Source organism: Emys orbicularis, chromosome 16, assembly GCF_028017835.1.
Source record: "Emys orbicularis isolate rEmyOrb1 chromosome 16, rEmyOrb1.hap1, whole genome shotgun sequence".
Taxonomy (NCBI): Eukaryota; Metazoa; Chordata; order Testudines; family Emydidae; genus Emys; species Emys orbicularis.
Genome location: NC_088698.1, coordinates 25,998,930 through 26,025,281, shown reverse-complemented (window position 1 = coordinate 26,025,281; position 26,352 = coordinate 25,998,930). Strand labels below are relative to the sequence as shown.

The following is a 26,352-nucleotide window of genomic DNA, read 5'->3' as shown; positions in this document are numbered from 1 at the left end:
ACTTATCTCATCCCTGCCATCGTTTCTGAGGAATTTTGTAACCCAGAAAATAAGTTGGCAATTGATAAGCATAAAATCTACCTGGTTATTTTTACAAAGCTTTAGCAAATCTAATCTGAGTGCCCATTTAGAGTTTTTGTACCCATCTATCAATCTTGTAGCTCCAGACCTGGGTTTATTATTTCTACAGCAGCTTTATGCTCAGCATTCAGATTCAATGGTTACTATCCAGATCCTAGCACTGGTAGCACAGAACATTCTTAGTGAAAGATTTACACTTCACAATTAATCATGCATATATGAAGCCTCAATGGGAACACAATACCAAGAAAAGACACTTTAAAAAATCATGTACCACCACTAGATTACAGACAGACCATACTTATGCAACCAAATCCACTGCACATTGTTTCACAACTTGCTAGGTTTACAAAATTCCCCCTCTTTCCAGAGGGGGGAGCTGTAGGGGGAGCTGTTCAGGTACCCATCTGCAGTCTCTGATCTTCAAATGGGAGAGTTAGCCATGCAGTCCTATTTTCAGACCAGAGGATTTCCTGTTATGAGATTATTTATTATTAGCACCTATCAAACTTCAGGGGGAAATAACTAATTGGGAGTCAGAGGGTTTACATAGAGCGGGGGGTGAGGTGTGGGGGGGGGGAAAATCAAATAAATAATCTTTTGACCCTTATCAGAAAAAAGGCACTGGAGCCTTCCAAGTAATCTAACACTCGCCCGGACAGTGGGAGATGGTGGTTTGAGAAAGTCTGCCTCCACATACAAGATGCAGCAGATTCTGAACTATGTTTCTTAAGTCATTGTTCTAATTTGTGAAAGGGCAAAGGTTGATTGAGGATGGGAGAGGCTGGGAATATGAGTTTGCGGAATTTTGATTAGTCATCAAACAATATGGCTGCTCAGGGCTGATTAAGACATGGGCTTGTGCCTAGGGCCCTGGTTCCAGGAGTCACACAATGACATCAAAAGCTAAACTTGTGTAGAGATCCCCCTTCTGCCCCCAAATGGCATGGGAATGGGAGGACAAATTAAGCAAGATGCAAACAGCCATCCTAGAGTGTTTTGACTATTGGAGGGAAGGTTAATTGTACATTTCAGATTAAAAAGAATTTCAAACACTGTAGGACAGAAGATGATGGTGTCTAGGGGCAAGGCATGCCTCTAAATAAGAGACAGAGCAGAGAGGTTGAGAATATGCGTTTGTGGACTTTGAATGGGCACCAAATGAAATGACTGCCCAGTGCTGGATTAAGAGAAATTTAGGCCTAGCACTCCGGCTCCTGAAATCACAAGACAACATCAAAAGTTACACTTGTGTAAAAAAAAAATTGCTTCTCAAACCCATCACATGAGAAGGACAAATTAACCAAAAAGTAAGCAGCTACCCTAACAGCAAGGCAGGAAAGTGGGGAAAACAGAAGGAGGCTGGTGAGACTAGGTTCAAGAGGGTGTGGACGGTGAAGTTTCTACAAAAATATGAACTGGCACTACAAATAGTTTTCTTTACATGGCTTCCAGGATCAATCACCTAATAGAGAAAGATATTCGGTTACTTATTTCAAAAGACCGGGACTTTCAGGAAAGTAACAATGTACAGAAGTGAAAGGTGCACATTTTTATTGTGAAAAACCCAAAGCAACAACAAATTTAGGAGTTAAAAATATTTTAAGAATTAATGTTTTTCAAAATAAGCTACCGAACATTTTCTGATTAGCAGGCTCTGAGAACAAAGTTAGTGTACCCAGCCACCAATGTGGAGCCTTGGGTTTATTTCAAAGAATGCAGGTCATTTCCACTGCATTCTTTGAAATGCAGCTTTATGCTTAACATTTAGATACAATGGTTACCACCCAAATACCAGCACTGACAGCACAGAAAATTCTTTTGAGATATAAATAGCTCACAATTAACCATGCTTAAAATCCAGCCGCAATGAGAACACAATACCATGTCAGACAAGTATGCTATTTTCCTTAAAATCATTTACCATCACTGAAGTATTGAGAGCATACTTATAATGCAAACAAATCCACTGCATTGTTTCACAACTTGCCAGATTTACAAAATTCGGCCCCACCACCTTCCTACAAAAAATAGTTTACATAGTCACTGATTTTAAGAAACAAAAGAAAATGATTACATTTACTGAGTACAATTTCACAACCCCATGTTGCAGCCCAAACTTTGTGTTCCATTGTGCAAAGCACAGAGGTTTTCCATTGCCTATATTAAGTCTCTGAGAGGGACAGAGAAAGGACTAAAATTTAAGCACCAATACATGAGTTAGGCGCACTGATGTATTCACTGTAGGATAAAGCCAGGATGTGGTGGAAGACGAGGTGGTGGTCTTTGGGGCAGTGCTGGAGGGTACTGTGATACAAACTGAGATGGGTATCCTGGCTGTGGCATTTGACCTGCAGATTGAACTCCCACTCGTGGGGGAAGGGGAGGGTATGGAACTCCTGGATAAGGAAGAGCAGGTCCTGAATCCATTGCTGCAGTAAATGGAGTGGGAAAGCGTCCTGCTGGGACTGATGGAGGAGGTGGGGGTGGTATTCGCCGGGGCATAACTGAGGGAGGAGTGTTTGCATCTGAAGAGTAGGAAGTTTGAGGTGCTGGTGTTGTCTCAGGTGCTCTTGGCTGAGGCTGCTGCTGAACCTGTGGAAGTCTCTGTCCCTTCAGCACCATCTCTTGGAGCTTCTCGATTTTTACACGTCGCAAGTGAGCCAGTTTACGTTTGCTCTGGTATTCATCAATGAATGAATCCAGCGATACTTCACCATCAAGAAACTTTTCTGCCATATTCTGTCAAACATTGAATAACCCTGTTAGAATGTAATATGTTCTGAAGGAACCAGAAATAGCTTATATCCTAACAGCATTGTGTCTCCTTTCCTGTCATTTGTTCCAGCTTGCACATGGAAGACAGAAGACGGTATACTTTACAATTCCAAGCAATGTTTTTCTCAGTTATTTCTCAGATGTATTTGAGTTCATCTCTATTCAGCTATCATTTTGTGCCCAAGCCATGGTAGCAAGAACATTTAAACCTGGCTCTTGGTTAGCAGGGCTCTCATGTTTCCCTGACATCTGGAAACATGAATGAATCACATTCAACAGTTTTCCAGATGGCTGGCCAAACCATTCATTTTATGATTCAGCATTGCCAATACTGACCAGGAAACCACTTAGAACCCTGCAAGCAAGAACTGGTTCCAGCATCAGTAGAGAGTCAGAGATCAGTATTAAGCCATGTTTTTAGTCTACTCATTCTCACTGCCTGGACAAAGTGAGGCTTTGGTAAATGCTACTTTAATCAAGACAGGCAACAATACATTTCAATATAACCAATTATAATTTGCCCTGAACATGACTTTTTGAGATTACAAGTCAGTTTTAACAGGTTTGGTTATTACTCTTAACAAGCAGTGTAGTGAAAACAAGCTAATGTCCCACAGGCAATTCACAAATAGAGCCAACCACGTCAATGCCTGTAAAAACCTGAGCACAGTGAGGGGTGACCAGATACTAGACAGATATGCAAGAATCATAATGGAATATTCCATTGCTTCTGAGGAGGCTTTCCTCCTCCCCCAGAACACTGCACACTCGGTATCCTCATTACTGATATTACATTTTCAGTTTGAGCAAGACAGAATGCCTCACATCTGTTTTTCATCTCACCCAGACTCCAAGCGTGACTGACATGTTGTGTTAGATTAATACAGGCACCTGGCAAACAACATTACATCTGGATGTTTATTTAGAAGGAGTTCTACACAGACATGCTATTGGGTTGAAAACAACCTGAGGGCACATCTACACTATGGGGACTGTAGCAGCTCAGCTAGGCACCATACCTATGCCAGCATAACCCCGTAGCACAGACAGCCTATAGTGCTGGAAGGGGTTTTCCAGTCACTGTAGGAACACCGCCTCCCTGAGTGATGGTAGCTAGGTCAACAGAAGGATTTTTCTGTTCCCCTATCTGCATCTACATCAGGGATTAGATTGACATAGCTATGGCACGCAGGGGTGTGAATTTTTCACACACGCCCCTGAGCCTGTAGCTGGGTGACTATGGCCTGAGCATGCTTTCCACATACAAGCTAGAGAAAAATTATAGTATTTATGTTAAAAATCTTTAAAGTAAGCTTGCAATCCTTACTCAGACAAAATAATTCCCACTGAACTCAACTGGCTGTTTGCAAAAGTTTTAAGTGATGGTTTGGGCCCTATTCTTTGAAAAACCCTTAGATCTATGATATCTTTATTTAATAGTATGTTACAACTGTGCATGTTCAAAGCCTTGCGTAACTGAGATGAGTAGCAGAATCTCTTATTTGCCCTACACATGTACTGCCATTACCTCAGTGTCTTCTTCAATCTTAGCCCCCTCTGTTTGAAGAAGTGCTAATAGTGTCTCCAGGGAAGCACTGCTGGATTGTTTATCTGTAATAATATGAAAAGAATAGTTAATGGAGCAGCTGTTACAAGTAATAATTTCTGACTGAAATTATACAGATCCAGTAAGGATAAGGCTTCTTTTAAAGGCCAAACATACTATATGATTATTTATTCTTTGTACTACTCCAGACAGGAGGATTCTACGTAGAAAATTTTAATGTGTTTTCTGAGAATTTCATTTAAAAATTACTCACTACAGTAAACTTATAACTGAAAAAAATCAAATGAACTTAAGTTGGTAAATGTGTTAAGATAAAATACTTCATAACTTGAAGTATGAAACAAGAATGTATTAAATGCAAGATTATATTCAGTCTAGGTCTGAATTTTCATTGGGTTGGACAATCTCAGGAAAGAAAAATTTGAAGGTTTTTTTTTTTTTTTTTTTTTAAACGTCAACTGAAATTTGATCATATGCAGACAAAAGATCAACAATAGTTAGGTATGTATGTTCTTTTAATCATAGAAAGGAATGTGTATTCCAATAATACATACTTGTCTCTAGTTCTTTTTATTAGGTGGCAGAAGATGTATTTAATAATTAAGGCTACATTTTAGTCACGGGTATTTTTAGTAAAAGTCACGGACAGGTCACGAGCCGTAAACAAAAATTCACAGCCCATGACCTGTCCATACCTGTGACTAAACATACCTGTGACTAAAACTTGGGGAGAGGGGAGGTGCCTGGGGGGGCCTCGGGTGCTGGGGGAGGGCGGCCTGGGTGCTGGGGGGGCAGGCGGCAGCGCGCGGCCCAGGACCCCCGCTGCTGCTGGAGTGGGGGGTTGGCAGGGCCAGCAGGCTCCCCACCTGGCTCCGCGCCTCCCCTCCGCCCCAGCAGCAGCAGAGTTTGGGTGTGGGACGGGGCAGGGGGTTGGGGCACGGAAGTCTGGGCGGCACTTACCTTGGGAACTCCCCGGAAGCGGCGACATCCCCCTCATCCACTCAGCTGCTAGGCAGAGGCATGGCCAGGCAGCTCTGCGCACTGCCTCCGCCCAGACTGCTGGCTTTGTAGCTCCCATTGGCCGGGAACTGCAGCCAATGAGAACTACGGGGGCAGTATCTGCAGATGGAGGCAGTGAACAGAGCTACCTGGCCATGCCTCCGCCTAGCAGCTGAGCAAGGGCGATGTCACCGCTTCCAAGGAGTCCCCCAAGTAACTGCCGCCCAGAGCCCGCCTCACCCCATCCCGTGCCCCAACCCTCTGCCCCTCCCACAGCCATGACCTCGGGGACAAACTCGCAGCCTTATTAATAATCTATGAGAACAGTGGGATTTTCCAGATCTACTATCGACTGTCAGCTCGTTGGGGGCAAGGATGATTTTTTTTTGTTCTGTGCTTCTAGAGTGCCTAACACAGGGGTGGCCAACCTGTGGCTCCGAAGCCGCATGTGGCTCTTCAGAAGATAATATGTGGCTCCTTGTATAGGCCCTGACTCCGGGGCTGGAGCTACAAGCAACAACTTTCCAATGTGCCGAGGGGTGCTCACTGCTCAACCCCTGGCTCTGCCACAGGCCCCGCACCCTCCCCTGAGCCTGCCGTGCCCTCGATCCTCCCCACTCCCCCCCAGAGCCTCCTGCACATCACGAAACAGCTGATCGGGAGGTGCGGGGAGGGAGGGGGAGGCGCTGATTGGCAGGGCGGGGAGCGGTGGGGGGAGCAGATGGGGGACTGCTGATGTATTACTGTGGCGCTCTGGCAATGTACACTGGTAAATTCTGGCTCCTTCTCAGGCTCAGGTTGGCCACCCCTGGCCTAACACAATGAAGTCCAGATCTATGACTAGGGCTCCTAGGTGCTATGGTAGTACAAATAATAAATAATAATAGAGAATGATCTATAATCCAAACATTACTATTTTGACACTTCAGTTCTTTTACTCATACAGATATTCTATATACACACAGCTAAGAATTAGGGACATGCATCCGAAAAGAGAGTATATCTATCCATATTTTAGAGTAATAGAGAAAAGTACAGGAAAATAGGAGAGATATAACCACAAGAACATGTTATACCTAGCTTGGTTTTCTTGATCTGATATGCTTCAAAAAGAACCTGCAGCTCCTGATATTTTTGGTTCAAACTTGCTTTCAGAGAGTCCAATTTTGGTTGGTACAAAAGATTGCCCTCAGCCAAACTACGGTTACTGGCAAGAGTCATTTCCTTGCTAAGCTGAACATTTTGGGCCTGCAAAAGAAAGATATGTAAGGTATAATGGGACAGTGATATATTAGACAAATATTGATATCTACACAGACAACACAAGACTTCTATAAATTTGACTGAGCAGCAAAATCCAAACTGTCTTGAGTCATCCTCATCACCACTGAATCAGATTCTAAAACAGATGCTGATATTTTTGAACAATGCATAGTAAGCCAAAAAACTAAAGATGGGAAAGATCTATTAGGTCATCTTGTACAACCCTTATTCCAATCATTGTAGATTTGTTTCCTACCATATCTTCTGTGCTTTGTCCAGTCTACTATGAAAATCCATTTCAAAAACTGTGCTTTAGCCTTATGCTAAAAAAGTAACAAAGCAGCTCTAGAAGACACAGGTAAAATGTATATGGCAAGGAGCATATTAGAAATGCCTACAATAGAAAGGACTATTGTGGGAGAGGCTCATGAATGCTGGAAACAAACTTAAAAGGAACTGCACCTATGGAAATCTCTACCACAGGAAATAAGAGTGGAATCAATCACTTTCAGAATGAAATTAAAGACTTATTTCTTTGATTTTGCTTTCATTTCCTTCACACAAGCAGAAAGCTTATGAAATTGTTGTCTCTGGCACAAAGTGGAAATGATGACGAATATAGTAGTTTTTATTTTTAAATACTTGGGAGGCACTCATGCTTTGGAGAAGAGAACCATAGGAGTTGCGTATCTTTTTTTTTTTTTTTTCCTTTTTTGCAGAGGGGAGGAGGAATCACTGATACTGGTGGGTTTTTGCAAGTACAGGTTTTTTTTAATTTAAATTCTTAAATCACTGACCAAAGTAGAAACTGGAATAGTTCTAGCTCTCGCTACATTCCTGAAAGAGCCAGGCTTGATGTTTTGAATATGGTTGTGGCTAGCCCATTCTTCTCACACTGTAGACAGAGCTTTTGGGGAGTTTATTCAGAAAATATCTGCAAGGAAGTGGGAGAGTGTGCGCATTTTGTCATTTGAAGAATTTATTCTAATCCCAATTCTAAATCTATGTGAAAGATGTCTGGTCTACTGGTCAAGTCATAAGATTTTGAGTCCAGAGTTTTATGTTCTATTCCAGGCTACATTGACTCACTGTGTGTCCTCTTACAAGTAATTTAATCTATGTGCATAAATTTCTCCCTCTTTAAAATGGTGATTGCTGAAGGGTAAGGCAAGGCCTTTTTTGTAAAATGTGTTGAGATCCTAGAATAAAAGATGTAAACGGAGTGCAAAATATACCATCCTTCCTCTATTACTGAAAAGCAAAAATCAAGAATTGCTTCCTTTATGGTTCCCTCTCCTACAGATTGTTCCAAATAGTGTTAATAAAGCAATTCTGGGTTATGGGCAAAAGGTTTTTTTTTTTTTTCAGTTTAATCCTTCCAATTGACACATCCTAGTTTGAATGACGCTGTTCTCAAAGAATGAATGGCCAGTTCTCAAAAAGCAAGAAACAAAGATCACTGTAGGAGATATTCCAAGTTTGTCCAAAACCAGCAATTTTTCAAGGAAGTCTTCATGAGACTTTGGGAAAGCAGAGCATTGTGGGAAAGGCTACCTTGGCAGGATTTCAATTTAGACTTCAAAACAAGATTTAGACATCAAAAGGGAAAAATGTAAGAGATTTTATTTCAGTTGTTCAGTCTGAATCAACACCATGGTACTCTTTTCCCATGGCCTGCCAGGGGGACTGATTCTCTGAAGCTTGCCTTTATTATTTAATCCAACGAAAGATCTCTACAACTTTCAGTAGTTTGTGTTCTTTGCCTGCTGGACTAACACAGTGTCTACCATCCTGCACTATTTATTCTCACAAGAAATTTTATTTATTTCTTCATCCTCTTGTGCCTTTTGATAGGAAGATTTTGCTTCCATGGTAAATTTGGGAGTGCAGTGGTACACCAGTGTCCCTTGTGAAATAATCCCTGGTAGCATGCCACAAGGTGCATCATGCCTCATGCAAACACTGTAGGCAATTCAGGGCTAAGACTCTATCAGCCGCAGGTCCCTAGTCCGCTCCCCAACAGCTTTCAGCATTATGCTCCTCCTAGGGCCTGCCTCTGTGACCCCTCCTCCAACTGCCACAGAACTGTGACCTAGCCACTCTACAGCATAAGGAGAAGAGCAGTAGCAGATTCACCACACTGCACTTTGTTGACTAATGAATGCTCAAACTGATTCTCCACACTACCTGTTTAAATTCAATTAATTCCTCCCTCAAAAATCTCCAATCAGCTTTATACTATAGAGTTGCACACTTTGTTACTTCTAAGGGCTAAGTGTGAGCGCACTGCAAACACCAGGAGCTCCTTGCATCTCTCCATTCTCCCCACCCGACAAGTGACCTGTGTGCCACTCTCCTATCCCTTCTGTTTCAGACTCCCTGCAGCCTTCAGTCCTACTCCCTCATACCAAGGGATCTGTGTGCCCCAGCTGTCCCCTCCCCATGTCAGGGGCTCTGTCTCCCCTCAGTCACTCCACCAGATCACAGGGGCTCTGTCTCTCCCCATTCTACATTCCCTCACCATGCCAGAAGCTCATTCCCTCAACCCCTTGGCTCCCATTCATTCTTCTGCCACATGCCAGGGGCTCTGTGTTCCCCATGTTTACCTTCCTCCAAACTATTGTCTTATCTCTCCCCACTAGGGGTTTTGCTTACACCCTTTCATCCATGCCAAGGGCTCTGTGTGTTCCCATTCCCCCTTCCCCTCACCCCCATGCCAGGGCCTCACTCTCCTCTATATCAGGAGCTCTCTGTGTCCCCCACCCCCCCATATTTTTCCTTTCTTTCAGGGTGTCAGTTTAAAACTATATTGGGAGAACAGGCAGAGCTAAGATGGGGGTATTGCTATGCTGGAACATGTTAATGGCTGCCATTAAGAGATTCCTCGATCCATGGACAACTATAGAAGTGGTTGAAGTGGCTGGCTTTGTTAACCAGATGCCGGGGGCTACAAGTGTCCTTCCTTTTCCCCTTTCCCCCAAATCAATAGGGTTCTGGCCACTGACGCCTGGACCACTCCCTGAAATTCTGGAATTGATCAGTTGCAACACACAGATCATCAAGCTGAGCATTAAACCTCACTTTGCTTACCCAATAAAGATAGAATTAATAATAAAATTACAACTTCCACTTCTGTTACCTAAATATATTAGCTCCCTTTAGCATCTGCGTTCCTAAAATGTTTGGTTAAGTTGAAACTGCTGAAAAATCTCTCTGCATACATGACTTCTGGTTTCCCTTCTCCTTTTCCTTGACTTAAACTCAACTGTAAGTCTCTGTCCCCAGAGCGACCTTATTACTGGATTGTTTGGGTTGTTGGTTTTTTTTTTAATTATGCAAGTTTTTCCACTTAACTTTGTTTATTGTTCTCTCCCTAATCCTCCCCGTGTTATCAGTTTTACTCCTTAATATTTCCGCCTTGTCCACCCGTTATTTTAGCTGCTGCTTCCTTCCTCTCATCAGCCTTTTGTACAGACTCTGTGCCAACGTCTGCCCATTTCCTAGTTTAACATATAGTTCTCCAATATGCCAGTGTGCATGCAGACTAAAACTTGGTATTATTGATTAAATTGCATTGGTAAAGGGACTTAATTTTTCAAGACCAACAGATACAATGCCTATATTTTGTAAAGTGCTGTAGACACACCTACATGTAGTATTTTGTGCAGTCATGTTATACAGAGATAGACAGATACTTTTAACAGTCAGGCCAAAGGATTCCTTCCAGTACAGAATGCCAATGACTACTAAGAACACGTGATGCCCAGCACCAAGACCAAAACCACCTTTTATCATACAAAAACAGATTATACCAATATTATTCACTGATCGTACTACCTTAATTAAGATGAATCTCATTTAATTCAGTAAGGATGCTTGTGGAGTACAATACTACTAAACATTAGAAAGGATGGAAGAATCTGGCTCACAGTACTTTGCATTTATACACCACTTTCTATCTTCAAAGCATTGTCTATACGTTAATGAATCCTCAGAAACATCTCTGAAGTTGGTATGTATGTATGAAATTCCCTATTTCTGAGACAGGAAAGCTGGGAGTTCAAGTGACCTGTTCCATGCCACAGAGGGAGCTAGGATCAGAAGCCAAGTGTTCCTAGCTTCCAGTCCTGTGCTCAGACTGCATCAAAATAAAAAGAATGTTTATTTTCAAAGCACTAAGGGCAGTGTATAATGTCTTCAGAAGTAATTGTTCTCTTTTGAAAGGCTCTGGATCGTATGTAATGTAATCTGCCAACTTCAAACACTGCCTAATGCTGTATTTAAAATGCATATCATCCTTAGTACTTGAGGTATAGTAAGCGCTATATCTTGCCCTTGTTTTTTGTACTCCTCTACCTGACCCATCTCACCCACTCAGCACACCAGTAAGTCAACGGTGATATGGATCCAAAACTCAAGTTATTTCTTTCAATTTAGGACAAACTGAATTTGCTATTTTGTTTTACTTTCAGAGGATTTCCCCCAGAATAAAGGGCAGCAAGTCCCAACCACATATTTTCAACCTCATTCACTCCATTCCCTGAAGAAAAAAAAACCACTTCTACCCAAATCCAATGCTAAAGACTGTAATATTTCATGGTTGCTCCCATTTGTTCGTCCTCATCTTGCCACCTAAAGCACTGAAAAAAACCTCCTGCAATGGTTTGTCATTCTTAAAAGCGTGAAAATAAGTTCTCTCTCTCTCTCCCCTCCCCCCCCCGCCCCAATTTTGCCAGATTCAATTTGCTCAACATCACTCCACCCTCTTTGCCCTTCCCTGGATTTTGAATGTAACTGAAAAAAACATGTCTGTTCTTAGTTAACAACCTAATTTATACAACCTCATCAGCTTCCTATCAACACATAGACCATCAGCACAACTCTTAACAGCTTAGATATCTGCTAAAGAAACAGGAGATGGAGGGGAACGCAGCACATTGTATATACAGGGACCAAAAGGAGGTAGCTGTGTTAGTCTGTATCCACAAAAACAACAAGGAGTCCGATGGCACCGTAAAGACTAACCGATTTATTTGGGCATTTCGTTTATGCCCAAATAAATCGGTTAGTCTTTAAGGTGCCACCAGACTCCTTGTTGTTTTCAAGGAGTAGAGGCTCCATCTTTGGCATGTTTAACACTAGACAAAACTATAGTAAATGTACAAAAGGAAACAAACTGGTTTTGGCATGCAGATGACAGACTGGATAACCTAACAGGTCTTTTCTAGCTCTAGATTCTATGATTTCATTATCTGAGCCTCACAGGCTGCCCTACCTCTGTTGTGTAATGAAGGAATATTCCCCATTTCAAAACCTGCCCCATTCCCAACAGCTGACACACAAGCCAATTTAAGTAATAGTAGATTTGGCAATTCAGTCAACTGACCAGTCAAATATTCCAACAGCAGCACTCTGATGTAGGTGGCGGACTCCATTTCTGATTGCATCATGGTGTCGTTGTTTCCTTTTTTAGAACTTCATTTCATTGTGCTTCATATTTTTGAGTTAAAACAACACGCTAAGTAACTTGGTTACTTGATTAGGCACAAATATCTAAGGCTAAGCCTAGTGGAGAACAAAGTCTTACTCTTTTTTGTTACTGTTCTAATAAATTAGTGCTTTAAAATATTTGACCAATAATTTTTGGACAGGTCAAATGCCCAACCCTGTGATAGCCTTTATGTTACCTTGGAGAACACATTTAAATTATCATTGCTGGGAGGAAGCATGGTCTGAAGGAAGAAGTCAGGAGATAGAGCTGGAGGGCCCCAAGTTCTAATCCTGGCTTTGGCACTGATTCACTTAAGATATGTCTACACAGCCCATGGCAATAAGTCCCCGAGACCAGGTCGACAGACTCAGGCTTCCAGGGCTCACACTACAGTACTAAAAACAGCTGTGTAGACATTGCGGCTCGGCCTCGAGCTCTGAAGTCCAGGGAGAGGGCTGGGCTTCAGAGCCTAAGCTGCAAGTTAAAAGTACAGTTTTTAGAGCCATAGCGTGAGCCCCAAGAGCTTGAGTTAGTCGACCTGGGCTTGGAGGCTTGATGCTGTGGGCTGCCACTGGCTGTGTAGATGTACCCTGAGCGGCCTTGGGCAATTCACCTAACTCCCATGTCTCAGATTGTTCATCTTTCTCCACCTGTAAATCATGGATAATACCCAATTATCCCACAAACGTGGTGTGAAGATAAATGTAAACATCGAGGGAATGTATTAGCATAACAGGCTGCCTCCAAATTGCACAAACTTATCAGAATCAGCCTCAAATAGTACCATCCACAAAATAGCTAAGTTGTGATGTTCTGCCACAAAAGTAGGCTTTGTCTATGACCCTTTGAAGAATGACAACTTTGCGAAGCAAACTATTTTATTTATTTCAGTAACTTACCGGCAGAAGATATTTATTTAAATAGATGATAAAAAACTAAACTTTATTTTTAAAGCATATAAGTTATAAGAACAATCTGTTAAACACAGCTTTTCAAGTGTGTCACAGTTTAAGGTGCATTGAAAATAGAACATGATGAACTCAGTGACTCAGCCCGTTTTACATTACATCTCTAACAAGACCAAATTTTCCTACAGAAGGTGAACATGATTGGTGTTTACCATCATATCAAACACTACTGCTTAAGTAATCTTTACTTTTCTTAATGTTTCATAACGTGATAATGTCTCAGTTTTCATGAAAATGGTTAGCTGAATGAAGTGCAACCTCAATTTTGTCCGCCTCCAAAGAATGTAAAGTAAGTTAAACAATTTTACAATTAAGATTAAAAACACTGTTTTGGTCAACATATTGCAATTTGTTATTTACGGTTATTTTATTTAATTCAGAAGAAATAGATTCAAGAACTGCATTGTTCAGCATTATAAAAAATCAGGCCTGCAAAATAAGCTGTGAATGTTCTAAACTAATAACAGAACACTCGTTTTCTTCCAATTAGTCTCCACAATTAAGCTTTGTCTACACTAGAAATGGTTTGCCAATGTCGCTGTACTACAAAAGCCTCCTAGATGGAGGCACAGTTATTGCTGCTACAGCTTATACCAGTTCCTCAAACAAAATAAGCTATACTATGCCCAGACTAGAGCTTTTGGGGTATATCTAAATGGGTTAGCAGTGTGATTTTTCCACATAGGTTTTTTTTCTGACATAGGTAAGCCAGCAAAACTTTTAAGTATAAACCAAGCCTTAGTAAATCTAGAAGTTTCTCCAGTGAAGAGAAAGACAAAGTAACTGAAACCTTTGAGGATCTCAAAGATTACCTTCCATAATATATGAAAAAAGATCACCTAAGTATCTTCCGCCTGGTTTTTCAGGTGGACGTATCATCTTGAGAAACCTCAACTTCTCTTTTCACCTCAGTGGATGTCACAGGTGTGTACAACTGGAGGTGTTTGCAGGCAGAGAGAGAAAAGAAAGGAGGAGAATAATGACCTGAACCAGAATGCATTCTAGGTGGGTTTAAGATGGAAATACAAATGCTACAAATCCGAATACTGGATTATTTTCCTGCCTGGATGTTCTCTGAGCGTGTGGAAAAGCAGAACTCCCAGCTAATAGAGCAGTTCCGCTGACATTCTTCATCTTTGACCAGTCAAGATGCAAATTACCAACCTTCATTTTTAATACAACTTGAATAAGTCTTCTCATGGTATTATACGTTAAACATGACTATGTCTACATTAAATCATGTTATGAAAATGTTTGTATCCATGTAAAATATAGCTCCAATTTATGTAGTTATTGCAAAAAAAAAGATATATAAACTGTCTTGTGTGTCTATAAGTCTAATGGAAGCAAAACACATCTCATGTAAAAATTTGTAACTTCTTTAGGCCTGTCTACTTACACTATTAGACAAATTAAATGATCCCATTATTTTAAAGTGAATAGCAATCCCAAATACATTTCCTAGGTCAACTGTGGGGCTGTTTTATACTGTGTTAGACATCAGGACAGTACAGCAAAGAGGGGTCAGCTAAAGGAAGATCACCAAAGCCAACTGAAGACCTTCAGCTGAAAGAAATGAGATGTTTAAGGGAAGCCCTCCCATTATGTAAACTGAGTGCAAACTGAAGTAACAGTTAGACTTTTAAATATGCTGTACAAAAGGATATGAAATCTAAACCAAAAACTGTCTCAAGCAATCTCCCTCAGATCCCTTTCCAGCCAGCAGGGAGGAATGCGTCTTTCAGCTACTTGTATGTGAGCCTTCCCTCTGAGACTTGCTCAGAAGAGATCAAATCTGGAAATTAAGACACAAACTACAAACATTAGTTTTCAAGTACATAATCCAAGTACAGACAAACAGTTAAATCCAAATGAAACAAACCAGCAGCTCACTAAACATTTGCAGAATTGCCCATGGGATTGGTAGAGTACCTTAATGAAAGTTAGATAAAAATTTCAACGTGCAATTTGAAGCACAGATGGAGAACACTGGTCAGAATTGACAACAAGACAGTACCACCTGAGAGGGGGATCTAAACTCAGCTTTCTAATGTAACTACTTGAGCTTTCACCACATCCCACTGAACATTCAATGCAACAATACTGAGCTAATCAGAAGAGGAACCTAATGACAGAAGGATTGCTTAATGCTGAGTGGGTCATTCTGAAACTAAATATATATAATTATAAAGGCACAAGACTATGTGGCAAGAAATTGAAACCATGGTCACACATACCTAGGCATATATTTTTTAAAAGAGCAAAACCCTGATTTTGCTGCCATGCCAAAGAAGCTTGTTCAACACTTAAAAACATTGGTTTACATAAGAGATTCTCCAAGACTCATTTGTGTGGCGCAATGGTGGTCAGTTACTGTGTAGTTTAGTTTTAGAATGTGTGTTCCTAAGGGAACAATTCCAAACCAGATACCTATTGTAATGCAAGGTCTGAATGAGACTAACCCCAGCTAGCCACAAAGTCTGGCAAATCCTACCATAATTATAATCTTGCATTGGCAGGCAATACAGTAAATACACTGTCAGCATTTCCATTCAAAATCCTTATTTTCAGTGAATTATAAATTCACAAAAAAATGTTCCAAGCTGCAGCCCTTAACCTGCCTTATATTTAATTCTCTCACACACTAATTTCAGGCTTCCCTTCCCAACCCCACATACCCTAATACTCCCATGTTTTGCCCTCTCTTTACTTTTGCCACTATTGTACAAACACAAAAGAAAACAGCCAAAATGAGAAGCTATGTTAAGACAGTGCTAAGTCTTCCTTAAAGGAAGACTACAAATTTTGAATATTTGATTAGTAAAATATTCTTTCAGTAAGTGTTTAAATGGTCAAGGAATTTCAGTGTCTGAAAATTTGGTTAAAACTTGGTTAAAAGGCTTGTATAACTTGTTTTATACATAAAACACAAGGAATTGTGTTGTGTAAGCAGGTTAGAAAACAAGACATACTTATCAAATAGGTATGTAGATTTAACTGTGTGAAAGAAAATTGCCCAAATGTGACAATTTCTTATTTGAAAATTATTTTCATTGCAACAGACTTAACCTCCTTGCATCTAAGGTTTTGTCTACACTGGAGACATTTAGCAAAGTAACTCCCACTCTGCTACCACCAGACCTGGTGGTATCACTGGTAGGAGCTCTAGTGTAGACAAAGCTCTAGCTGCTGCTAGCATTTTATTACCAGTGGGAAATTTTTGCAAAAATTCTTTAGTATAAACCAGGGGTCGGCAACCTTTCAGAAGTGGTGTGCCGAGTCTTCATTTATTCACTCTAATTTAAGGTTTCGCGTGTCAGTAATACATTTTAACATTTTTAGAATGTCTCTTTCTATAAGTCTATAATATGTAACTAAACTATCGTTGTATATAAAGTAAATAAGTTTTTTTAAATGTTTAAGAAGCTCCATTTAAAATTAAATTAAAATGCAGAGCCCCTCGGACCGGTGGCCAGGACCCGGGCAGCATGAGTGCCACTGAAAATCAGCTCGCGTGCCGCCTTCGGCACATGTGCCATAGGTTGCCTACCCCTGGTATAAACACAACCTAAGAGTATTTCAGAAAAGCAAGAGCAAAGTTCGTACTTATGAACAAGTTGGTAGTCCACATTTCTAAGATACATGTTGGTACTTTGGCAGGTTTCCTTTATTTTTACCAACTGAAGTCAATTGAACCAGCACTGACTACCAGTTCTGCACCCTCGGTCTTTTCAGAATACCAGTGTTTCAGTACACTTAGGACTTGTGGCATAAAGTGAAACTGGTATGATCATAGTTTTACTTGCTCTAAAATGCTGCACCTGCAGCACAGTGCAAGACTAGCCATTGTTACTCTCACTTTTCAAATTTGAACCTAAAAGATGAGGACTTTCCTTATAGTTTTTCCTCCTCATTTTGTATCCCCCACTATGTTCACATTTACTAAGTGGAGTTCCAGAGAGTCTAGCTTTAGATAATCTACTGAAAGCAACAAATGAATATGTTCCTCTGAGTTTGTCATATATTCATTGTCAGGTGGAGGGAAAATGTTAACTTAAATGTACACACTGAAATACATTACTGAAGTGCTTTTTTATTCCTTGTTGATTAAGTTAATAGAAAGAGACACATTTTCCCTTAACATCAGACTCAAATGATACTATACTCTGCACATACTGTATTTAAAGCTACAACTCCTCTCTTCTTGTGCACTCAAAACCCTTGTTCCAAAAGATTGAATATACTAGATTTTAGGGCCTTCTGGCAAAGGCAGACTGAAGCCATCTCCCTCAGCTTCTATACATTACAAAAATTATTCATTTTGTTTCAGTGGTAGTGTATGAACTCTATCAAGTAGCACAGAATTCAAGCACTCACCCAAATACATAGGATGGGATGAGATGCATGGATCAAAAACCTACAACAGCAGAGTCTGGCTGATTCAGTCCAAGTTCTTAATATTTAACATTTACACTGCAGTTGCACTGAGGGCCAACCAGGTCAGGACCCTCTTGGGCTAGGTACTGTAGAAATAGATAATAAATGACAGTACCCATCCCATAGAACTAAATCATCAGGTTATTGTGGATATTTAGCATAAATTTTCTCTGGGTTGTTTTTGACATCTTATTTAGATTTAGTACTGATTTATTTATATTATATGAAATTATCCCAAAATATACCAATCTGAGTTTAAACTTTAATTCATCTCTCTTCAAAATTGCAAAGATTAGTTGTTGAAGAAACAGTGGGGCCATCTGATCTTCTGCCTCCTGTGGTATACTAAGGCCCAAGTTCTGCTGAAAGAGCAGTAACAGCAGCCTGAAAATATGAACCGGAAGCACGGTGGTGTTGGTTAAGTCAATGGACTAGAACTCAAGAGACCTAGGTTCAATTCCTGGCTCTGTTACTGACTTCCTGGGTGACCAAGAGCAAATTACGTAAACCCATCATTCCTTATGTATAGACTGGGGATAACTACCTCATTGGAGTGTTGCAGGAGTAAAAATATATGTAAGAAAATACTATGTCAATGAGCACCGTAAAGCAGACTATAAATAAGTGCAGAGGCACGCCAGTCTTCCCTCCTGGCCAGTGTTTCAATGATCTAGACGACAGTGGTAAAAATATCTGCTATCAGTCTTCACTAGTGCTCCCACTGGTGATAGTACAGTGAAGAGCAGTACAAAGTCTCTGGGGCAAGTGCACTATCTTATTTGTCTGTGATGCAACCAGCATTTTGGAGTACACTATAACTGAATAAGAAAACGTATAAGCTGCCTGTTAGCAGTTCTATAAACAAAACCCAGAACAAAAGATAGAAAACTATTTTACTTAGCAACTGATAAATAGATTAACGGAAGCTGAACAGTTATTGTATTTGTGGACATTTTAATCCATTTTGCCTGCGTTTGTTGGGAGATTAACTTGTGAATTTCGGGGGGGGAAAGCATTAAATAGTTATGAGAATTGGAACAGATTTTACATACTATGTATATTTTAAAATTAGGAACAAAATGTACAGCAACACTACAAGAGTACAACCATCAGAGTGATGCTCAACAAACTTGGAGGGATGGATCAATCCTGGAACAGTAAGGGAGAGAACTAGAACAGAGGAGGAAAGGGATCAGCCTTCTTACATAAGAGCCTGTATAAGAGAATCTATCAGTGTTGGTGAGTTATATGTACACTATAAAATTGGATGGTTTATAAAATATGTATTTATCACTAGGGCTGTCAATTAATCACAGTTAACTCACGCGATTAACTCAAAAAATTAATTGCAATTAAAAAAATTAATCTTGCGACGCCGTCTACAACAGTGCCATGAGAATGCCTGTTCTCACTTTCAGGTGACATTGTAAAGAAGAAGCAGGCAGCATTATCTCCTGCAAATGTAACCAAACTTGTTTGTCTGAGTGATTGGCTGAAAAAGAAGTAGGACTGAGTGGACTTGCAGGCTCTACAATTTTACATTGTTTTATTTTTTAATGCAGTTTTTTTGTACGTGATTCTACATTTGTAAGTTCAACTTTAATGATAAAGAGCTTGCACTACTGTACTTGTATTAGGTGAATTGAAAAATACTCTCTCTTGTTTTTTTACAATTGTGACAAAGTCAGGCCGGACGACTGCAAGAGGGTGTGGGAAGGCAGATATGTTAGCCTTATAAAGGCCCTCTTCCCTATAAGCTGAGAAGGGGTTACCTCAGATCAATTAGGAACACCTGGATCCAGTTAAGGGCTGCCTGAGACCTTTTAAAACCAGGAGGGAGTGAGAGACAAGCTGCTACCAGGCTAGTGGCAACAGGGAAGTAAGCTTCTCCAGGGGGGGAGGCTGTGCTCCTCCCCATAGGGGAAGCAGACAAGCCTGAGTGCCTGCTCAGGGCAGGCCTGACACCCCAGGGCAGGCTACAGGGCAACACCCAGCCCCATTGAGGAGGCAGGGGAAGGTATCACCCTTTATTTTTATGTCTATGGGGAGAGGGATAGCTCAGTGGTTTGAGCATTGGCCTGCTAAACCAGGGTTGTGAGCTCAAACCATGAGGGGGCCACTTAGGGATCTGGGTCAAAATCAGTACTTGGTCCTGCTAGTGAAGGCAGGGGGCTGGACTTGATGACCTTTCAGGGTCCCTTCCAGTTCTATGAGATATATCTATCTCCATATATTATTCTCCTTTTGTTTGGTGGAGGATCACCCCGTAGGCCTACCCAGGAAATACAGCCAAAGGAGCACAGAAGGGGGGGGGGGGGGGGACACAAACACTGCCCAGAGTAGGGTGGGGCTGATTTACCCCAGGCCCGCCATCGCCAGAGGGGGAAGTTCTTGGTCCGGCGAGACAAAGGAGGTGCCAGTGCAAATATTTGTAATCAAAAATAAATAGAAAGTGAACACTGTACCCTTTGTATTCTGTGTTGTAATTGAAATAAGTGTATTTGAAAAAGTAGAAAACATCCAAAATATTTAAATAATGGTATTCTATTATTGTTTAACAGTGCAATTAACACACGATTAATTGCGATTAATTTTTTAATTGCTTGACAGCCCTATTTATAACATGTAATTCACCTTTCAAAATAAGGCCTTTATTAAAGTTTAAATTATTTATTTTCTTGTGGTAACTATAATTACATTAAAGATGACAATATATAGAGCAGCAAATATGGTATAACAAACATTTTTACATTAGGAAGAAAGCACAAACAACAGTAATTTGTGCTTGTTAGATGTAGGCAATTTATTAACTTGACACTTAAGAAAAAATAATCTGTAGTTATTAGCATATTTGATTACTAACTTTCTAAGTTTCATGTTAGCCAAACAGTACATAACCACATACACAATGTGGTTTTAAAACAGGATTAGGGATCCAAGAAATCTGGGCATCTATTTACTTGGTTTAAGCTTGAGTTTTATCGCCAGTTCTTTTCAAGCAGCTTTTGAGAAAAAGACTATACTTGAAAACTTTCCTGTGCTTACTACTGTACTTTGAAGTCATGGGGGTGATGGGGAAATTACATTTTTGGCTTCTTGATTTTACATATTTAAATTCATAGACAGTGTATGCTTTTGCCAGTTGTACTTTGTAACATTTTAAAGAACTGCAGAGTTCAATATCATGATGGTTCACTGTTACTAATGTATAGTTCCAACACATGTACCAAGGGAAAAATCCATATTCACAAGGAATCTGAGAAGGTTCCTGGATCTTCTATTACTCAGATCACACACATACTGCCACTAGCTGCTCAACTCAGTTCAAAATCTGTCACATTGAGATTCTCTGATTTATGTAAACACAGTACTGTTATGCCATGAAGATTAATATTGTAGATTACTTATGTACTAAAAGATTAAACCCAAAAGCTTATAAAATTCAGAAGAACTTTAATAGATTAGGAGCCCAGTTAGAAAAATGAGGAAGGAAGCCAATTTAACAGATAAGATGTTCTCTGTTCAAGTGCTAAAAGCCTACAGGCTTCAAAAACATAACCTTACAAAGGTATGTCTACACTGCCCACGTTACAGCACGGCTGCGGCAGTGCTGTGACGTGGGCAGTGTAGTCACATTTTATCGCCGGGGGAGAGCTCTCCCAGCAATAAAAAAATAACCACCGCAACCGAGCAGTGGTAGCTTTATCAGCGGGAGTGTGGCATTCGGCAATAAAGCGGTGTCTATACTGGCGCTTTTCAGCGCTAAAACTTTTGTCGCTCAGAGGGGGGGTTTTTCACACCCCTGAACGACTAGTTTTAGCACTGAAAGTGGTAGTATAGACACAGCCAAAGGGAGAAAGTAGCTTAAACTCTTCAGTGGCACATTCTCACATATACCTTGGGGCTATGCCATTAAGGACATTTTCATGGAGTTGTCATGTACATACATGTGACAATATATACAAATCCCTCCAAAATGCACCTTAGAAATACATTCCCTTTAATATAGAGGCTGGTTAATTTTAGCTTTCAGAAAAAAATTCAAATGGTTTCCCAAATCTTTCTCCTTATTGTGAGCAGAATATTGTTCTATGATGAGCTGGGTTCTTCTTACAATAAGGACAACAAAGGATTTGTCAATTGTGGAGTAATTAGCTCCAGTAAATGTTGCCAGTGAAAAAAATATAAATGACCTCAACAAAATGTCCCTGGAAGCATGACTTATGAGCATGCTCAATTAAGTTATTCCTTTTAGGGACTTGGGGCTTAACCCAGCAGCATGATGTATATGAATGGATCCCCAAGCCTGTGTGGAGCCCCACTAAAGACACCTGGTCTCCTCATGGGTACAGGGGTCCACCCATGTGCACAATATTGCTGGATCAGGACCTTGTATTGCAAACCCAATGATACTCAAAAAAGTTAAAGTAAATAACTGGAGGAAGACAAATTTCACCAGAACGTTAGAAAACTTTAAGCAAAACAATGTGACAAGCTGGCACACAGTTAAATCCAAGTTATTAAAATTTGTGATTTCACCATTTTTAGGACTGTGCTGAGAATAGAGAAGGGACATTTGACAGCACTCATTAGTAAGAGTTAACCACTCCAGAATTGGGCAAATATGTTTTTAATTGAATGGACTCTGGTAAAGCCTCTATATACACAATAAAAAGGACTATACTATAGTAGACAGTAACATAGCTGTGTTTTGGCCCAACACTGAATACCGTCAAACCTAGCCACACATTCCATACACCACAAAATATTCCCTCAGGCCTGAGGAACTTTACTCTACAATTTAAAACATTTCTCTTGCCAACTAAAGAGGAAAACCATAGGATCAACTTGAGAATACCGTCTCGTTCTACAGACTGAAAAGGGTTTCTATCATTTTTATCTCATGCTAGTCTCCCACCACGCACATCCAATTTTGACCTGTACATCCTGAAAAAAATTACACATCCTATGGGCCAGATCCTCAACTATCATAGATTGTCAGATTCCACTGAAAGGTGCAACACCAATTTATGCCAAATGAGAATCTGGTCCATTATCTCAGACTGAAGAATAACCCTGTTGAATTCACTTTACATTTAGCGTGTAACAGGATTTCATTAGACTGTCAATGTTCTCATATGATCTATTACAATCTCAAAGTTATCTCTGCACACCCTAGTTATTACAGCACTAAAGCTAAGAAATAAATGCTGTTTCTTTAACATTAAACTGAGTGGCAAACCCACAGGAGAAAGGAAATTCACTTATGTCTGGCACTCCCCAAATCACCTACTTATTTCCATATTTCGCATTTTGCAATATGTAATGCAACAGGTAACCACAACAGGATGCACTACAGTAGTTATTTCAAACTCATCTTTGAACATGTTTCAATTTGTGTTACTTCCTTAACAGAATGATATAAGGAGACCCAGTGTCAGCCCCTTATGACTGCACAAGGATAAGTACATAAGGATATAAGTTCATGTAAATAAACTAAGAAAAACTTTAAGTTGCTTTCTTTAAAGCAGATCTCTCAACTGCCACCAGCTTTCCTCCCATGGCTTTACACTGCATGACTGGACCCTTTTAAAACAGCACTATCCTAAATCTAGTGAGGAACACAAGAGCACATACTCTAGCTCTCTGGTACATCTATGCTTCTTTAATCATTTTATGTATGAAGAGGCTTCATCTCATGTTATGCACATAATAGAAACATCTGTGAAATCTTGTGAGAGGACCTGTGATCTTGTAAAACTGAATTAGCCTTATATCAGACTACAGCATACAGTATTCACACAGATAATATTAATTAACAGACACTAATTTTAAGAGTACACCTAGTCCATATTTACTAAGGTTCTAATACACTAACAAAACAAATGCGTAAAAAGCAGCATAAAAACTCAACTAATTTTTTTCTTCTGCATTCAGCATACACACAGCACCACATGGAATTCTCTTTCCTGTTAGCTTGAAAAAACAGTTGCTTTTAGACTGAGAGCATAAACGTGTTTTATGCTAGAGCACAATTTTTTTTTATGCCCAAGGCACAAAAACCATGGAAACAAGAGGTGTATTAATGGAAAGACTGATACAATCTCTGCTACAGTGGTGTCTCTATAGTTGAGTACAATGATCTGTTGAGTACTTTCCGCATTTCAAACCTGTAGCCTAGGCTGGCTTTGCGCTTTATGTACTAGCCAGCTACTGAGGAATAACAGAGCAGAAACGCCCCATTATAGACTGCCAACAAACAAAAGAGGATATAATAGGGGACAGAAAAGAGTCAACACCCAGAGGTTCCTTATTTGATCCGCTGTTTTATTACCAAACCCACAGCAGCACGGCAACTCAAATAAAGAGGAAAAAGGTCACCTGCTCCTAAGTGAAAATGGGGGGGAGGGGGTCGGTAGAGCTACACCCAAGACTAGAAACTGGGACCCCAGGAGCTCATCACATTTAGCAAGTAGTGATGGAGAGCACCAAATGCAAAGGGGAGATGGACCCCCACAATCCCTGGGCCGGGGAGGGGGCCAGTATGTTTCTTTAACCTGCCCCATGAATCACTCTCCTGAGTGGAGGGGCCTAACCCGACCCCTCCCCCCAAATCTGCCAAGAGCCAGAGTGAGCTCAGGCAGCTCCGAGACGGGCCCGGGGGAGGGGTGTCACTGTCTCCCCTCGGCTGCGGGGAGGCCCGGGGCAGACGCCCCCCAACATGCGGGATTTCCTGGCAACAGGACGAGAAGTAGCTCAAAGAGGGCCCCCCCACCAGGCCCGCGCCCCCCACCATCACGTCCCTTCCGCCCACCCCACCCCCGGAGTGTGAGCCCCCCTCACAACGCCGCGGACCCCCCAGCCCGGCTCGCGCTCACTGCCCCGGGCCCGTCGCCTCAGCTCCCACCCCAGCCCCCTCTCCCCAGCCCCGCTCACCTCGTCCATCCCCAGGGCCATGCCCTGCAGCTGCTCCTCGTCCTCCAGCAGCTCGTTGAGCTGACACAGGGTCAGACCCTCCAGGAGCCGCGTGTCCACCGCCATCCCGGCCGCTCCGCTCCGCTCCTCCGAGCCGCCGCCTGCTCCGCCCGGGCCCTGCTCCGGCAGCCGCCACCAAACCGGAAGTGCCGCTGCGGTTGCTCCCCGTGCGGGTGGGTCGAGGGAGACGCCCCGGCGCCCGCAGCGCCCTCTGCAGGAGAGGGACAGTTAGGGGGCGCGCGGGGGTGGGGAGGGGAGAATCTGGGGCTCAGTGAGGGGGAGACACTAGGAGGGGAGCTGGTGTTCTCTGAGGGGGAAACACGAGGGGAGCTGGGGGTGTCACTGAGAGGAGACACTAGGAGGGGAGCTGGGGGGAGTCACTGAGGTGGAGATATTAGATGGGGGCTCAGTGAGGGGGAGACACTAGCAGGGGAGCTGGGCGGGTCACTGAGGGGAGATATTAGATGTGGAGCTGGGGGAGTCACTGAGGGGGAAACACGAGGGGAGCTGGGGGTGTCACTGAGAGGAGACACTAGTAGGGGAGCTGGGGGGGTCACTGAGGGGGAGATATTAGATGAGGGGCTCAGTGAGGGGGAGACACTAGCAGGGGAGCTGGGGGGGTCACTGAGGGGCAGATAGAGGAAGGGAGCTGGGAGTCACTGAGAGAGGAGCAGGGGTCACTGAGGGGAGACACTAGGAGGGGAGCAGGGGTCACTGAGAGGGGAGTTGTGGGGACACTGATGGGAACTGGGTGAAGAGACTAAGGGAGAGAGTTGATGAGGGGGTGGATTCAGGGCAGCATTGAGGGTTTTGGGGGAGAGTGCAGTTGGGTCTGGGGAAAGCAGAGTCACTGGAGTATTGAGGACACAAGGAAGATAAGCAGGGAGCGATGGGGTTGGACAGACTGGACCATGGGGTTTGGGATACTCTAGGGGAAGGACTAGGCAATGGAGACTGAACTCCCCTCTTCGCCTTACATGTGGCTCCTTCAGGTCAGGGAGGAAGAAGCTTGCCCCTTCCCAAGCTGTACCTGTTCTGTGGATAACAATCTGGCACTTTTACCAGCACTAAACTACCCCCCCACCCCTGCACAAATAAAAGGTACCAACCCTTTGATATTTTCAACATTACTAACCATTTAGGTCCATAACCATTCCACTCTACTCCGCGCTGATTAGGCCTCAACTGGAGTATTGTGTCCAGTTCTGGGTGCCACATTTCAGGAAGATGTGGACAAATTGGAGAAAGTCCAGAGAAGAGCAACAAAAATGATTAAAGGCCTAGAAAATATGACCTATGAGGGAAATTGAAAAAATTGGTTTTGTTTAGTCTGGAGAAGAGAAGACTGAGAGGGGACATGATAATAGTCTTCAAGTACATAAAAGGTTGTTACATGGAGTGGGGAGAGAAATTGTTCTTCTTAACCTCTGAGGATAGGACAAGAAGCAATGGGCTTAAATTGCAGCAAGGGCAGTTTAGGTTGGACATTAGGAAAAACTTCCTAACTGTCAAAGTGGTTAAGCACTGGAATAAATTGCCTAGGGAGGTTGTGGAATCTCCATCACTGGGGATTTTTAAGAGCAGGTTGGACAAACACCTGTCAGGGATGGTCTAGATAAGGGGTGGGCAAACTACGACCTGCAAAAACTTACGCACATGCTCAAACCTAAACGTGTGTGTAAATATTTAGAGGATTGGGGTCTTAGGATTTATATTTAACACTAAATGACATAATGTGACCCTTAGTGGTTTACATTTTGTAAATAACAATACAGGGATGGAATCAACTTTTG

The 26,352-nt window shown here is 41.8% G+C and overlaps 1 protein-coding gene across 1 annotated transcript; it reads right to left on the bottom strand.

The window, feature by feature from the left end:
- Positions 1-1,626: 1,626 nt before the first annotated feature.
- VPS37B (VPS37B subunit of ESCRT-I) lies at positions 1,627-24,636 on the bottom strand. Its single transcript, XM_065417860.1, has 4 exons — positions 24,521-24,636; positions 6,502-6,673; positions 4,388-4,470; positions 1,627-2,823 (listed from the first exon to the last, which is right to left on the bottom strand). Exons 1-4 carry the CDS (start codon positions 24,623-24,625, stop codon positions 2,320-2,322), a joined length of 864 nt encoding a protein of 287 aa, XP_065273932.1. The 5' UTR covers positions 24,626-24,636; the 3' UTR covers positions 1,627-2,319.
- Between the last annotated feature and the right edge of the window lie 1,716 nt (positions 24,637-26,352).